Below are 15795 nucleotides of genomic sequence, written 5' to 3'. Positions count from 1 at the left end.
ATGTTGTGATGCCTGTTTCTTATGGATATCCAGTTCAGAGCCAGAGGAAGAGTATTCTTGGTAATTTTTAAATGTGAAAGAGAAAGCTAACTATTTCTGTCAGATTCAGTCCTGTGCATGCAATTTTTCCTACCATGTTGGTTTCTGAGTAATTTAATAGTGACTACTTTGTGCATTGGTATCTGAGAGACATGGAGCCTCATGTTACAGAGCAGTATTTCTCCATATTACTTGTAATGTAAAGCAGGCTGTGTCCTTTTTAGGGCTTCAGATTATTTGCTCTAGAAAATTAGTTGTAAATACCAACTCAAGGGAGTTAAGTGGCAAAACATGTTGTACTGATGTTTTTTGACTCTTCTCTGATGTCACATCTTCTTGATAAGAATAGAACATGGGTTTGTGCCAAGATGACTTTGCTGATAGCCTTTTAACACTAGAACTTCACTTTCTCACCCTTGATTTAAGAGAAACTCAGATTATTTTAACTTGGGGCATATTGCAGGACAGCTGTTTCCTGGGTATTTCTTGACAGAGCTGACTAATGACATGAGTTGACTTCAACTTTATGCACAAAAAAATGTTCTAGTGATTGTAATTTCTAACATGAAGATGTGTTTGGTACTGTTTGTAGACATAGGCTGATAGGACATGTGTCCTGCTTGAAAAAATTTAAAGATGAAGCACATTACACTAATTTCAGTACTGGGCAATGTACTGGAAACCCTGAGTTCTATTCACAAAAGCATTTTGAAGCTTGGAAAAAAATTCCTGTTGGTCTTACCTTTCCTTTGACTTTTTTGAGTAGTATCCCCGTGCTGATAGATGTCACTCTTTTGGATGATCAGTGTCTAACTACATGTACTAGAAATGTAACTGAATTTCACAAGCTACAGAAACCATTTTAAATTCTTAATTGTTGAGCCAGCTATTTTAAAGAAAAGAAGTTCTCAAAGCACTGTTTTCAGTGATAAACTACAAAAGATCATAATTTACCTATCTTTAATATTATCAAAAATATTTGTATTTTTTTAAAGTAAATCTATAATGGTTCTGGTGTTTGCCTCAAACTTTTAAGTAGTATTGGTAAACATTGCCTAGTAATTTAGGTTTTCTGTGTAAAAGGACTGGTAAGATTGCTTTGTATTTCAAGCTATCTTGAAAATAGTTTGTGATCTATTATTGTAAAAGTTGCTAAATAAATTTACAGTTCCCTCATATAACATTACTTTTGTGTGTTTACTGACATAAATCTTTTCCTAAAAAGATGAAACAGTGAACTCTGATGTTCTGCAGTACAGACTGAAGTCCTTAAAAGCTAATACACAATATACTGTCTATATCATGGTAAGCAACAAAGCTGGTGGTACCATTGGAGAGCAAAAAACCTTCAAGACTTTGAAATTGGGTAAGTAATACTCCAGGTTAGTCATTAGTATTTTAAAAAATGGGTTTGGGAGTAATAAATACAGGACATGGTTGTTTAGGTATTTGTTAACTTCTATTTTTTAAGTAGGGTTGAACAAAGCAAGGAAATATTGGCAACACTAGTTGAATTTAACTTAATTTCACTGACCGTCTTACAGACTAATGAAAAGCTCAGAATTAGAAGTCAACCCCAAAAATACCCATTTAGTTGTCAGTAAAACTGTGGAGTACTATGGTTGTTTGTGGGAGCAGCAGCTATGGGATAGGATGCCTAACAGTTCATTTAAAAATAGACTTTTCCATTGGAGAGATTTAACATAACCACACATTGTGTTGCACTTACTCTGCTATATAAGCTTAAGTGATAAAGGAGTGCAGAGGTTGTGGCTGTTGTGTGTGTAGGGGAATACCTTTTCCTATTTCTTACTATTTGTTATGACCAGATTAGACAAGGAGGTTGGTATAATGGCAGCAGATGAGAAGTTCAGACATTTCCTCATTTCAGCTTCTGGGATAATGTTCTCAGTACATTCCTAAATGCTGCTGGTATGCTGGTACTTGGAAACTAGCTCAGAAATCTGTACTGTGTTTCAGTCAGAGTAACTGTATTTTTTTGTGATTTTAAATCTATCTCTTGCACTTGATTTGCTATTTATCTTGTTGTAACTGGTAGAAGTGGCACTGACTGGCAGATTTAGGTGAGTGTAGAATAACAGGTGACCAAAGAGGAGGTAGAGTCTTCATCTTAGGTTGCATTCAAAGATTGGCATGTTATGGCCCTAAGCAGCCTGATCTAATTTTAAAATTGTACAAGGTGATCTACAGATGTCTCATCCAATCCAAATTACTGTGTGATTCTATTAAATAAAGGAAATTTTTAAAATTTTACAATTCCTAAGACATCCTGGAAAATCTCATCATGACCTTTTCTGGCTCAGTAACTGTGGTTTGTTGGATTCAAAATACTAATCTTTTAACTCATCATATAGTGCATGTCATACAGTATTCTGAGTAACTTTGGCTAGTTTTGCCAGAGCTCTTTAGAATTGTGCTAATTAAGTGACTTGGACTTTACAAATTACCTGTCTTAAGGTCTGAAGAAATGACAAACACCTGTTGACTGATAGGTGTTTTGGTTTTTGTTTGTTTGTTTGTTTTTGTCTAAAGATAAAGAAGATGTCTTTTTTATTGCTTTACCTGTTGGGATAAGCATGTTGTGTCTGATAGGCCTTTGGATAACATGCATTTTGAAAAAACATGCGTGAGTACATTTTCTGCTGTCTAATACTGAATGCAACTGGTTGAAATTAACTTGTAAAATGGGAATTTTTATATATTTTATAAATGCATTTGCTGTGTTCAAAACCAATGTCAAAATAGAAAACAAGCAACTGGAGTAACAAATAAATAAGTGTGCAGGGTATGCTTTAACTGCAGTTTATGTGCTATAGTCCAAAAATAAATATTAATTTTAGAAATTTTAGTAAATGAAAATAAATGTGAGAAACAGATTAACATATCACCTACATAATTTTATTTAAAAGGCTACATGCCATTTGCAGTTCCATGGTCATTTAAGTGAGGGGAGCAAACTTCAAGTGAGTTTCTGAAAAATTAATAATGCAAAGAAATAAAGTTTCTAGACACTTTTAATATGCTAGGACAGCACTAGGATGTATTTCCTATATGTCTAGTATATAGGGGTTATTCCAAAGCCCCTATTGCATATCTTGCCTGTAATAATATGACTCTGTTAGTTTGTGATGCCTCCCTTGAGATGCAAAGGAGTAATGAAAAAACCTAGAAATTACATTGTGTGAAAACATTTGGATGCTTGATCCTTTAGTATGGATCCATATCTGTACATGATTCATAATCCTTTCATCTGGTGTCACAGATATCCTCTGACAGATTTTAAATTGCTTTGTCTGAGCTTGGGAATCAAGCAACATCCTGAAGATAACTGTGAGATTTTTTTAAGGTTATAAAATATGCTTTTCATTCACATGAAAATTGACTGGGTTGTTTGGCTGATGAGAAGGCTAAAAATCTGGATTTGGGGGCATTCTAAGCTATTAGAACCAATACTGTTGTCAGGTGAAGCACCAGCTAATAAGTACAGCTGAAGCAATAAGTGTAATTTCCATCCCTTTTACATCTTCATCTGTGTTGTGTATTCTGAATTTTTACAGTAGTGAGAAAGCATACTTAGGTTATGGAGAATACTTTGAGAGGCAGTTGAATGTTTATATTCCTGTGTAGATAAAATTGCCTTGTGAACAGTCAAGCTAAGGCCTGGTTTTCATTCCCTTATGTCTATACCCAGTGTCAATGTGTGATTCAATGAGCCAGCATAATTTATGTGCTGTTAACTTAAGAACTCAGTGTAGCTCTAATGTGGTGTAGTTCTAGGGACACTTTCTTTGAACAAAGTTCCCCTGAGGTGGCGTTTCACTGGAGAAACACCCTGATCTTGATCACAACAGAATTTGTATACAATCTTATTTAGGCATGCTCTTATTTCATATACTATTTAATCAAGTAATATAGTATAACAATACATAATGAATAGAATAGAATAGGATTTTGTGAATTAGTAGTTTTTCTGCAATGTCTCTGTAATCCAAGAGATCTTGTTGAGATCTTTTGTAATAAAAATCAGTGTATGGGAAAACAGTTTTATTGAAAAGAATTGTGTTTATATAGAAAAGACTTTTGTGAAAGTTTGATGCTTTAGCAGTATTTGGACTTTGTGGTGATTTGTTAATTTTATTTTTAATAATTGATTTCTTTTGTAATTTGACTAAAATTCCTTTCTCAATGATAGGATAAAAAAGGTCTTCTGGCCTGATATACCAAATCCTGAAGAGAGCCTTGCAGTGGAGTGGCCTTTTCCTGGGTCAATGGTAATAGCTGCAATTTTATGCATTAAAGAAGGGATCAAATGGGGAGAAAATAAATCCTTTTATGGCAGTAATTTAATGAATTAGAAAAACCCATATTCAGTTTCATTCTTCTTTTTAAAGTGCTATAAAATGCTCTTTGGAGTATGCCAAAGCAATAGAGAAGATGCATCTTCATAAAGAATATTAGTCTAATTCTTACAGGATATTGAGAACTAATGTTTTGAAGTGACAAAGTGGTTGGTGGACATGGTTCATTTAATAAAGTAAATTAAATTTGCACAGGCTATTGAGTCTATGAAATCAGGTTTCCATATCTGCATGTCTCCTCCCTTCTCCACAAAAAAATGTATTGCAAAATGTAGTAAGATTTGGTATAGTAAGATTTGTGTTAACACTTCTGTCTTTTTATTTGTTGAATATTTATTCCTTATTAAAATTTTGGTGTTTATTTGAATGGAGTTGATCAGGTTTACATAGAAAGTGTAATCTGTGTAGAATGGGACTTAAACTTTTTTCTCAAAAATGTCTGGTTAGACTGGGAAAGATGGACCCAATCCAAACTGGATTCTGAGCCTTCCTTGAAACTTGTTATTTCATTAAGCACAGAAAACCTAATATAACAATGCTTAGCAAATGGACAGAATAACATTGTCATTTTTAGTACTCATTCCCATGTAACTGCATCCCATCTGAAAAGCACATGAACTCTTTAATTAGTACACTTCTAAAACTACAAGTCAAACAGAGCTCAAATAGCAAGAATTTATTTATTAAAAAAACCTAATACATTATCCTATCCCTTATAACTCTCCAATTTTTCTCTTTGTACTGACAGAATAATTCCTTTTTGAAGAGAATGCCATCTGAGACTAAAACTGTGGACTTTGAAGACATAAATGTTTTGGAACATTGTTTTCCTGAAGAAAGCCAGGAAGGATCACTACTAATAAATTACGAAAATTCTGTTTCTGAATGTACTGGTATTGATACAAAAGGCATAACTAATAGAGATGGAAAGATGCTGTATGATGAAGAAAATGAAGTTGCTAAATGTTTTTCACCATCCATGACTTATGTAATTACTGATCAATTTGTCAGAAGTCAAATGCATTCAGCTTTGATACCAGTGAAGGAAGTCCAACCCGTAGAAATGCCAGCAAATTATTTGTGTGGATCCCAACAGAATCCAATTAAAAATGAAGAAAATGGTGATGAAGTTTTAAAGCTGGAAGATTTCAGTGAAAAACCACTGTTCAACCCATACCTGAAAAATTCTGTTAGAACAAGGGAATTTGTTTCTGGGAGCTTCCCAGAGCACAGTACAGATGAATGCAAAAGCCAGTCAAGTGTCTTACCTCCTTTTCAACCAAATGCTCCAGGACAATCCTACATAACACTGGACATGTTCAGGCTGTCCAAAGCTCAGTAGCATGAGAAAACTTCATTGTAAAATCCTCCTGTGAGATACCATTGGCACTGCTGCTCATTGGCATTCATATGCTCTAATCTGGTTGATCTCAGTTAATTTGGATGGGAACACCCTCTTCCTTTGAATAGTTATGAAACAATTTTTTGCACTGTGCTTTTACATGTCAAAGTTCACTTTCAGAGTGCGTGTTTGAGTTTTTTGTTGTTTTGGTTTCTCGTTGTTTTGGTTTTTTGTTTTTTGACATACCAGTAGTGAGGCAAAAGAAATAGCTATTGTTATTTTTTCTTAGTTCTGCTGTATCAATCTGCTAAAACAACCTGATATTTGCTGCAGAGGCATCCAGCAGTGCAAGCAGCTCATCTATTTCCCCCCAGACAACCAATTCCCAAGGCTCAGCTCTGCTGGGGAAACATGGGCAGTCTTGAACTGAGTCAGAACCTGCCAAATCCTTCCTTCAGTTACATGAAGCAAAACTACATTCCTGTTCTTATTTCCCTTGATTGTTTTTTATCTGGTTTTATGCATCATGTTACTCCTGTTTCACAAATATTCTGTAGATTTCAGTAGTTGTTTTTTTTGTATCCTGACTCTTGAATTAGTGGTTTGACTTATAGTTTGTTCTGTCTTTAATGAGAGTGTATTTGACATGTTATCTGCATTTTTGAAAATGTGTTGTGCTGGCTATGTTGCTTCCTTTTCTTTCTTGTGTTTTTAATCATCCTCAGCATTTTGTGCTGCTTTTGTCTCTCCTATTTGTTTCCTGCTTTTTAAAACTGCCTGTTGAAGGATAACTTCTTACCTTCTTGTTCCTTTGTTTCTAATTTTTTTCAGTTTAGAACTATGTTTCCCAGTTGAGATTTTGATGTTTTGAACTGAAAAAGATATCAACTAAATAGGCCATCTTTTGTTGGAGTAAGCACTGTGTTAGGAAGTTATTTTTCAGGGAGGTAATGAAAAACCACTAAGTTTATAAAATTTTCTGGTAAATGATTTAGGATTAGGTATTTCTACATGAAGGCTGTAATATTTGTCATTTGTTTTATGATTTTGATAAACCATAAAATCTAATTGTAGTTTCCATTTTACAAATCAGCAATTAAGCAGTAAAGCACTTGATCGCGCCAATTTTTTTGCAAGAAAAAGATTGCCTTAATTGTAAATTTCTTACTGAAATACTTACTCTGTTAAATAACAGGTTTAAAAATATGGAGTCTTAAGTAAATTGTGTTAGAAGGGGATGTTCAGTATGACACATATGGGGATATGATAATTTTAAGACCAAACTGTTCTCACAGTATTTAAAGGCTTGACATCATCAGTCTTGTTTGCACATAACTGCAGATTTCTTTCAGGTTAAAAAAGATACAGGATTTGTGGGGATAGAAAAATGAGAGATAAATGTGAATATTTGTTTCTACTCAGGAAGAGGAATGGGACAATGGAAAACACATTGTCCAGCATGAGGAGGCTGAGCCTTTCCCTGGATGCATTGATTATTACTTGCATTGTTATTGGGGAAACAGGGTAAAGTTTTGCATTTAGGATCTTTGTCTGTAGTTTGGAGCTGCTTTAACTTCAGAACAATATTTCTCTAGTTTCCAAGAAAGGATCAGAAAACAATTTCTGCAGATGTTTCTTGTCCAGCAACACTGATTTCCACCTCTCATGTTTGCTGGATCTCTTTCTTAACCACAGTGCTCTGAGCCCTTGCTTACTTAGGTGCATGTATGTTTGCTTGTACAAGCCTTTGCTTACTTAGGTAAATCATACTCTGAAATTAGGACAAGGCTTTGGTTGTGTTGGCTTTTTCTGCTGCTTCAGTTGGTTCTAGACTTCTCACTCACAGCTGCATTGTTATTTCCTTGGCTTCAGAAGTCACTGACTCCATCACAGCAATTTTTTTTGCTTAAATCTCAGTATTTGTTTTAATATCACAATGTCCAAAAATAAACAGATGAAGATATATTTTGGGCCTGTCTAGGAATTGTTTAGCAGCCGTATGAAAGCTGCATATTCTGTGTTGCATGTTTGAGACAGGTAAAAAAGTGAAAATAATGCAACCTTTAAGGGATCATTAGAAAGGGGAAGTTCTTGCAGGGTGGCTTGAGTAGGTTATCCCTGTAACAGCTCTTAGGTTCTTGAGGGTAAGTGTAACCTTTTTTTTTAATCCTATTTTATTTCCATCCCTATTGATATGCTGCTTTTCTCGCCTCGTTTTTCTCTTTCCCTTGCCCACTATTTTCTCTGAAAAAGCAAAATGCAAGGAGGCTCAGTACATTCCAGAAATTATGCTGCCTTTTGTGCATGCTTTGTAATGAAAGCTTCTTGCAGTTGGTTTGTTTTGCATTGGGAGTTATACTCTTTCTGATGTTTTACAATTTGTCTTTCAAGCTAACCCTGTGAATCATTAAGAAAATAAAACTGATGAAATGTGTAAAATTTTTTTTGATGATTTATACTAAATACACCATTTAGACATTTTAGATTTTCATATTCACTTAGAATAGGCCTCACTTTGGACTACTGTTTATAGGGTCACAAGAGAGTGGGCTTTAGTCATAGTATTTTCTAACATGGCCACAACTTGAGTCAGTAACTTTCTTTGAAGGTTCAACAACAAAAATATTACTCCACTTGGGTTGTTATTCAGGGAAAAAAAGTAAGTTTCCAAGTCAGTTCGTTACAAAACAGGTACTTATTAGAGTGCACTAGTTCCTAGGAGCAGATAGTGCTTCTGAGAAAATCAAGATGGGGAGAGCCCAGGTACTCTTTGTCAAGGCTAAAACCTAATGAGCATTTCTCAGATTATAGTGTGGCTGGTGGAGGAGTGTGTCGAATGCACCACCACAATCCACCTGGTGACTAAAGTCAGCTTCTCTGGGCATCTACATAACCCCAGGCAGTGCCACAGGCTGGGGCAGAGTGGCTGAAAGCTGCCCAGTGGAAAAGGACCTGGAGGTGCTGGTGACAGCAGCTGAACATGAGCCAGGGTGTGCCCTGGTGGCCAAGAAGGCCAATGGCATCCTGGCCTGGATCAGCAATGGTGTGGCCAGCAGGAGCAGGGCAGGGATTGTCCCCCTGTACTGGGCACTGGTGAGGCCACACCTCAAGTGCTGTGTCCAGCTCTGGGCTCCTCACTGCAAGAAAGACATTGAGGTGCTGCAGTGAGTCCAGAGGAGGGCAATGGAGCTGGGGAAGGGTCTGGAGCACAAGTGCTGTGAGGAGCAGCTGAGGGAGCTGGGGGTGTTTAGCCTGGAGAAAAGGAGGCTCAGAGTGATCTTATGACTCTCTAAACTGCTTGAAAGGAGGGGGTTGGTCCCCCAAGTAACAAGTTGTAGGACAAGAGGCAATTGCCTCAAGCTGTGACAGAGAGGGTTTAGATTGGATATTAGGAAAAATTCCTCCACTAAAAGGCTTGTCAAGCACTGGACCAGGCTGCCCAGGGAAGCACTGAAGTCACCAACCTGGGGGTATTAATAAGACGTGTGGATGTGGCTCTTGGGGGTCACAGTTAAATGGTGAACTTGGCAGTTCTGGATTAACTGTTGGACTCTATAATCTTACAGGTACCTTCCAACCTAAAGAAGTCTGTGATTCTGAAGGGTGCCTTCAAAACGTAACCCATTTTGTTGATACTACTTTTTTCCCCAGGGCAGATAGGAGCTGAGAACCTAATGAGATCTGAAATCTGATCAGAATTTTTGTAGGTGCACCCATGCATACCATTCCTAAACATAAAGATTCCACTAGAATTGCCTCTGTGCTTTTCTAATCTACTCAGTACACTCATGTCTAGCTTGTTCAGAGCTTCTCATCAGCTAGTTGTCCATTACTTGTTTTAGCATTTGATCTCCCCTCCAACTTCTTTCATGTCTCCCTAATGGTTGTTAGACCTTACAAGGAGCTGTTTAGCTGCCATATATTATGCACCCTTGCTGTGAGAACAAAATTAGATGCCCCATGCAAAGCATATTTTGCTATTTCTTTGGACAGTATGATTTTTCCAAAATGTTTTGCATGCACAGCTAATGAAAGCTGAAATGCACTCACTTTCTTTCGTGTTTCTAGAAGCAGAACATCGTCAGGTGCAGACTTTTAAGAAAAGGAGAGGAATTAGCCCTGTTGCTGCTGCAAGTTGGTGTAGCTTCACAGAAGTGACACAGTTACATGGATATACACATAAATCATTTGCATATACATATGTGCATCTATGTAACTACACTGCTTCCTCTGAGAAATGCCTTTAAAGTACTTGTGTACACCTGAACATATTCATATGTGCATGTGCCTGAGGCCAGATACAGTGAGGTATCATAATTAATCTAGTTTGCAGCAACACTTGCCGACAAGGAAGTTGTTTATGTGATTTATATTGCTGCACAGTGTAATTCACCAGCACAGATGGAATTACAGGCTGCTTCACTGCTGGGATCCTCTGTTTTGCATTGAGCATGGAGTCTAGCATAAGAGCCCACAAGGTCCTGGCTCTTGATCAGAAAACCTAGCCCATGTTTGTGCTGTATCTGTTGCTGTGCTTTTAGACTGATGCTCCTTGTTTCTGAGTTTCCTGCATGAGGAGGTGACTGGTTCCCTCCCTTCATGGTTCAGTGCAAACTTAGTCTGGATGCTCAAGCTTTAGACACATGGAGGCTCAAGTCCAGAACTGCAGGGTAGGAGTATCATCCATTGCTCCCATGGTATAGGTAAATGCTAAGATCAGTAGTCAGATAATAATTTCAATGCCTCATGATACAGCTGTGGTAGGCAAGGCAACTCTCACAGACAAGTTGAGACAGACACAACAATCTTGGGGTATAGATATTGGGGGAGGTATTATACATTTTAAAATGACACTGAAAGGCTGGGTGGAATAAATTTCAGAGACCACTTTCTATGCAGCCTCAGAAGAACTGTGGTGCACACATTGTGAGGTAGTCATAAAAGTGAGATTTTGTCTGGTGTTTTTCTGCAGCTGAATGGTACCAAATCCTTCAGCCTCGTATTGTCAGGGATTAGAAATACTACAAGAAAAGATAATGACTCAACTGAAGTTCTAGCTCAAAGAAATATCAGATTTTAATTTTGAAGGCTCCCTTGATGAATTTGAGTATGAGGCCTTTGCTATAACAGGGGTTTCATGTATTAGGTTGTAAGATTTTAGCTTTGCACACCTAGATGTCAAAATACAAAATACTGACGATTCAACAGGAGAGTGTTTGGGAAGTTGTTTGTGTAACAAGTAGTGCAGTTCTAAATCTCAGTGGTCACACAAAACAGTGATTTGACTGAAAAAAATCACGCTCCTTAGGATTGTAGGAGGTAATTTGTGAATGTATATTCAATACTTTTATCTTTTACAAGCAGCTATTCTGAAATAGATAAGATATACTGCTAAAGGTGGCTTGAAAATAACACATAATTCTTATGTGCCATAAATTATTTAAGACTATGTAAAAGCTTCTTGTAAACAGATGAAATGGATACTAATTTAAGCTAATGTCTGAGTTGCTTTGCTCTTGTCTATCTATCTGCTACAAAGACAGTGAAAGGTTTGTTCTACTGGTCGGTGTAAATGTCTGGTATATTGGTAACAGGAAGCAGGGCATATTCTCACTGTAGGTAATTCTTGAGCCCATAGGAATATGGGCTTATTGCAAGTTCAGCTAGTTGCTAATTTCAGCCTCTTCTGCCTCCTGGCAAGACAAAAGTAAAATATACAGTGATCTTATGGTGTTTCTGGAGAAGAGCTATGTACTGGAAAATGTGCTACTCTTGCCTCAAAAGTAAAGCATAACTAAAGGAATTTATTTGTCCTGTAAACAAAGGTTGACATTTGTAAATGGAGCTGACAAAAAATCATTAAGCATTGTTTTTGCAGCATGACCTCTACTTAGTCATACTGTTTATTAGACACATTTATTCCAAAATACTATTTGTACCCTTCTTCTGTACATGTTGTGTTTTGTGGTCTGAGAATTTATTAAGAGGGCTCTGAGCAAAACAGTGTCATTTTCATCCATTATGTCTTTCTTTCTTCTACTTTGTAGAGATTTTCTCAGTATTTGACAAAAATGTAATTACTCTAGTGAACTTGTATTAATGTGGCTGCTCTTTTACTGGGCTTTCTAATGATTATCTTGTTTGCCTGTTTTCTCAAGAGTAAATAGTCATTTTACTGCTGCCTTGCTATTTAATTAAAAACTACTATTTTCTCTAGGTCTTTTGAACTCAGAACATGAATATGAAGAGTGACAATCCAAAAACGGGAACAGATGTTTGATTAACATATTCTTCTGTGAATTGAGACTTTAAAAATATATCAATTTTTAAGAATGTCAAAACATGAATAGAAAGAGATATGCATAGTTATGCTGTACATTTATCCTCCTAACAGTATCCTAAAAGGATACTTGAAAAGCAACAGAGTGATTATTTAATGCTGCCCATTTGTAGGAGACTGGAGAAATGATTAATGGATCGAAACAACTGAAGTGTGTGTTTGGAGGGGGGAACAGGGCATGTTCTAGGTAGGTGGTGAGGTACACTGCTTCACCCTCCACCACTGGCCCACCCCCAAAGAGGCTACCCAGTCACTGCTCCCCACCTCTCTGCCCTACAACTTCCTTTTCTCAAAATCTGGGTTACTTAATGTTGGAGTTTAACTAACTGTGTGCTTTGTGAAGTGCCATACTTTAATTGGACATTGCTTTAAAATTTGCCATTTACTTTATTATCTAAAGTTTGCAAATAAAATTTGCTATTCAACTTCCTGCATAGTTGTCTGTCTTCTCCCATGTGCTGCCCAAGGGTGTTGAAGTACCTGAGCCCTTTAAATCACTCACTAAACGAGCTCGGGGCATAACATCATTCCTATGCTCTACTTCCTCCAGCTCTTAAAAGAGACAAGTGGAGAAAATGCTTTCACCAGACAGAAAGGGGCACAGTTTCAAACCAGTCATATATCTAAGTTTGTGAGAGATTAATACTCCAGGCTGCCCTGAGATGCTGCAACTACAGATTAAGGATGTCCTTCCCCAGGACATCCCAGGACAAAACCTGAATTACTCAGGTTTCTGAATGAACTTTGGGAGCGTGGAGGAGGGTGGAGGGTTAGCACACAGCTCGTTTGCTGGGGGATGAGGATTCTGGGAGAGTTGCCCACTGGGTGTTCAGTAACAGAACAGAACATCTAAGGCTGCAGTGGGCTTGTTTCCACATTCAAGCTGTCAAAGAAACTATGCTATAATATGGTGGTTTTTATTTTAAAAGTGCTGCTCTAGCATTGGCTAGTCCTATTGAGTAGTGGGGTGAGGACTTTTGAGTTTGAATGTCTGCTACCAGTATCTTTTTCAGCCTCTTTAGTTGCCTTGATTTCCAGGCACTGCTCAGCCCCACACTGAAGAGCAGCAAGCCTTCTGAGCCAACAAGTATATTGTCTCACTTTCGGGTATGACCTGATAGAACTGAAGTTTCTGAGTAATTATTGCTTGGAAAAGCAGCCTTATTTATATTTCCTGGCTTTGTCATTGCTATGCTCAGAGTGCAGTAGTAACTAGCCAAGGCTAACTTCTGCAGAATTTTCACCACTGCGTGACTAACTATGTCTAATGGAGTTTAACAAAGAAGTGACACGTTTCACAATCACAGAAAGGTTATACAATAGTAACAAGGGATGTCAGAGACAATGAGCACAGGATTACAATCACAGTTAATGCTCTGGGATGTCCACTTAGAACATCACTGAACTAAACTAAACACTTTTTTTCTGAAGTGAAAGAGCATAAAAGATTTTCTAAAATGTTACTATGGCAAATTGTGTTCAAATGTAAGAAACTTTTTTCTTTAATTATGCCAAATGAGCCCAGCATGATTCTGCAGTGAATCTTCTCATAGCCAGTGTTCCCTAAGTCTGGGCATGGACTCTATATTGTATTTCTGTTACTGTTTTAAACAGTTAGCTGAGGGGCTTTGAGCTGGGATGGGTTTTAGCTTTTGTTTCTTTTTCCTGTTCGGTTATATTTTGTTCCCTTTTAGTGTTAGGAATGTGGGCCAGCATCAACAGTTTATGAACTGCAGATATTTTTATTTACAAAATATGTTTCTAAATCCTCTGAACAGAAAAAGATTTGATCAGTGGGGGAAGTGCTTTTGCTTTGAATGTAAAGCTTTTTTCCCCTCACATACTGACCAGAAATGCTCATATCCAGCTGTGTTCATGGCTTGCTGCCTTTGCTGCCTGCTTCTCTCTCCTATGACCTTACACCTCCTTCAAACATGCTCTGTGGATTTGCTTTCTTCTCTGGCATTTTTTTTTTGTTTTGTTTTACAGCTTGGCTCACAAAGAGACTTGGACTATTGCTTGTCTTTAGAAACTGCATTTCTCTTCTGCTTTTGCTTTTATTTCCTGGAGAGCTTAATTGCTTTTACACTTCTAATGAAAAGTTTCTTCAGTTTTTCAGTCAGACAAGGCTTCCCACCATCTGATCTACGAGGAAGGAAGTAGGGGAGTGTTGAATCATTTTGGGTGAAATGGAACACACAGGATTTAGATTTTGGTGGTTTTCACCTTTATTCCAGCACACAGGGCTGGTTCTCTGTTTGTAAGTACTGTCTTTATTAAGTAAAGGAAAATCCTGCAAATGAGCTGTGCACTGCATCTCCTGATACATTGAGGTGAGAGAGAGAGGAGATCTCAAATGGGTGATGGTGACCCCATCCTTTGCTCCCATCCTTCTTTAGCCTTCCTGTGTACATTCCCACTTCTCCAGCCCCACTGTCTCAATGCAGAACTATCTAACAGGTTGCTGTGAAATTACCTAGGCCTTGGGTTTATTAGCAGGTCTGCTAGTTTGGAGACATGGACCACGTTCCTGATGTAAGGTAGAAGCAAGGTAGCTCTCTTCTCAGGGAAAGGGAGTCGGCAGTGCTGTATCTAATACAGACAGGAGCATAGGTGTGCAGGGTAAATCCCTCATGTGCCCCTGCTTGCTTTGTGGTGACTGAGGTTTTTTGCTGCCATGTTGTCAGACAAATTCTTGAATGCAATATCTCCAGCTTGTGGTTGTTCTGCTCACAAGAGGTTTAATTTTGAAAGGACGGATTTTTTCTTTAATGATAGGGCTAACTAGAGATTCTCTCTGGAGCCACATGTTGTGCAAAGTATCTCTTTATGCCAGTTTTTTGTGGCCAAGTCTGAATTTCACTGCCTTTAAAGGAATTTGAACTCTATCAGTGTTTGTTTATTTTTGGTGTTTCTATGTTGACATTTTAATTGAAATTACTCCACATGCTGCACTCTCAGTCTGACCTTTTTCCTGCATTACATTCAGGCTAATTTTAAAGACTGACACAAGACTCCTTATTATTCAAAATGATTCAATTTACTTCCATTTACGGATGTGTAGATACACATTATCTATCATAATGCATATGCAGATACACGCATTATCTATCCAAACGGCATTAATTTATATAAATACGTAAAATGGAGAGGCTTTCTGACACATGCAAGAATGTTAATAGTTTCTCTTAAGGAAGATGTCCAGCAGACAGAGGAGTAAAAATGCATGCAGCAAATGGAGGATAATGGGGATCTGCTAAAAGAGCATTGCCCTGAGTACGCTCTGGAGACATCTGCTATTGCTCTGGGGCTATTAGCAAGCTCTTGTGTCTGACAGAAGGCGATGGGGAAGGGAGGAGGGAACTCTTCAGATGTCTGGCTGAACGCGGTGAGTCTCACGTAATCCATGATAAAGCACAGTCAGAATATGTTTTAAAGTTTATTACAGTGACCCCATTTAGGAAAGTTGTTTTAGTACCAAAATTGCACCCTTGCCTTGTCCACCACAGGGTCCTGAGTGGTGCTGGAGAGAGGCAATGTGCATGGTGGGGTGGTCCCTGCGGGTCTTTCTTTGTTGCTCGTGCAGCCACGCATGTTCCTTTGCCAATGACGCATCTCCTCAAAACAGGAAAAAGCTGCTTCTGTTCAAGCAGGAAGAGTTGTGCTGCTACAGGCTTAGTGCAGAAATGGTCTTC

The 15795-nt window shown here is 37.8% G+C and overlaps 1 protein-coding gene across 1 annotated transcript in view; it reads left to right on the top strand.

The window, feature by feature from the left end:
• The window catches only part of IL31RA (interleukin 31 receptor A), a 34988-nt gene extending 26798 nt beyond the window's left edge, over window positions 1-8190 (top strand). The window contains exons 13-16 of the mRNA XM_085041809.1: window positions 1265-1405; window positions 2593-2686; window positions 4253-4331; window positions 5167-8190. Coding sequence (XP_084897935.1) covers window positions 1265-1405; window positions 2593-2686; window positions 4253-4331; window positions 5167-5760 — 908 coding nt within the window. The 3' untranslated portion in view covers window positions 5761-8190. The remainder of the gene's footprint in view (window positions 1-1264; window positions 1406-2592; window positions 2687-4252; window positions 4332-5166) is intronic.
• The last annotated feature ends 7605 nt before the right edge of the window (window positions 8191-15795 follow it).

The sequence above is a fragment of the Lichenostomus cassidix genome, chromosome Z (genome assembly GCF_008360975.1).
Source record: "Lichenostomus cassidix isolate B80296 chromosome Z, HeHo_3.0, whole genome shotgun sequence".
Classification (NCBI taxonomy): Eukaryota; Metazoa; Chordata; class Aves; order Passeriformes; family Meliphagidae; genus Lichenostomus; species Lichenostomus cassidix.
Note: the sequence above shows the minus strand (reverse complement) of the source record. Positions and strands in the feature narration are given on the sequence as shown.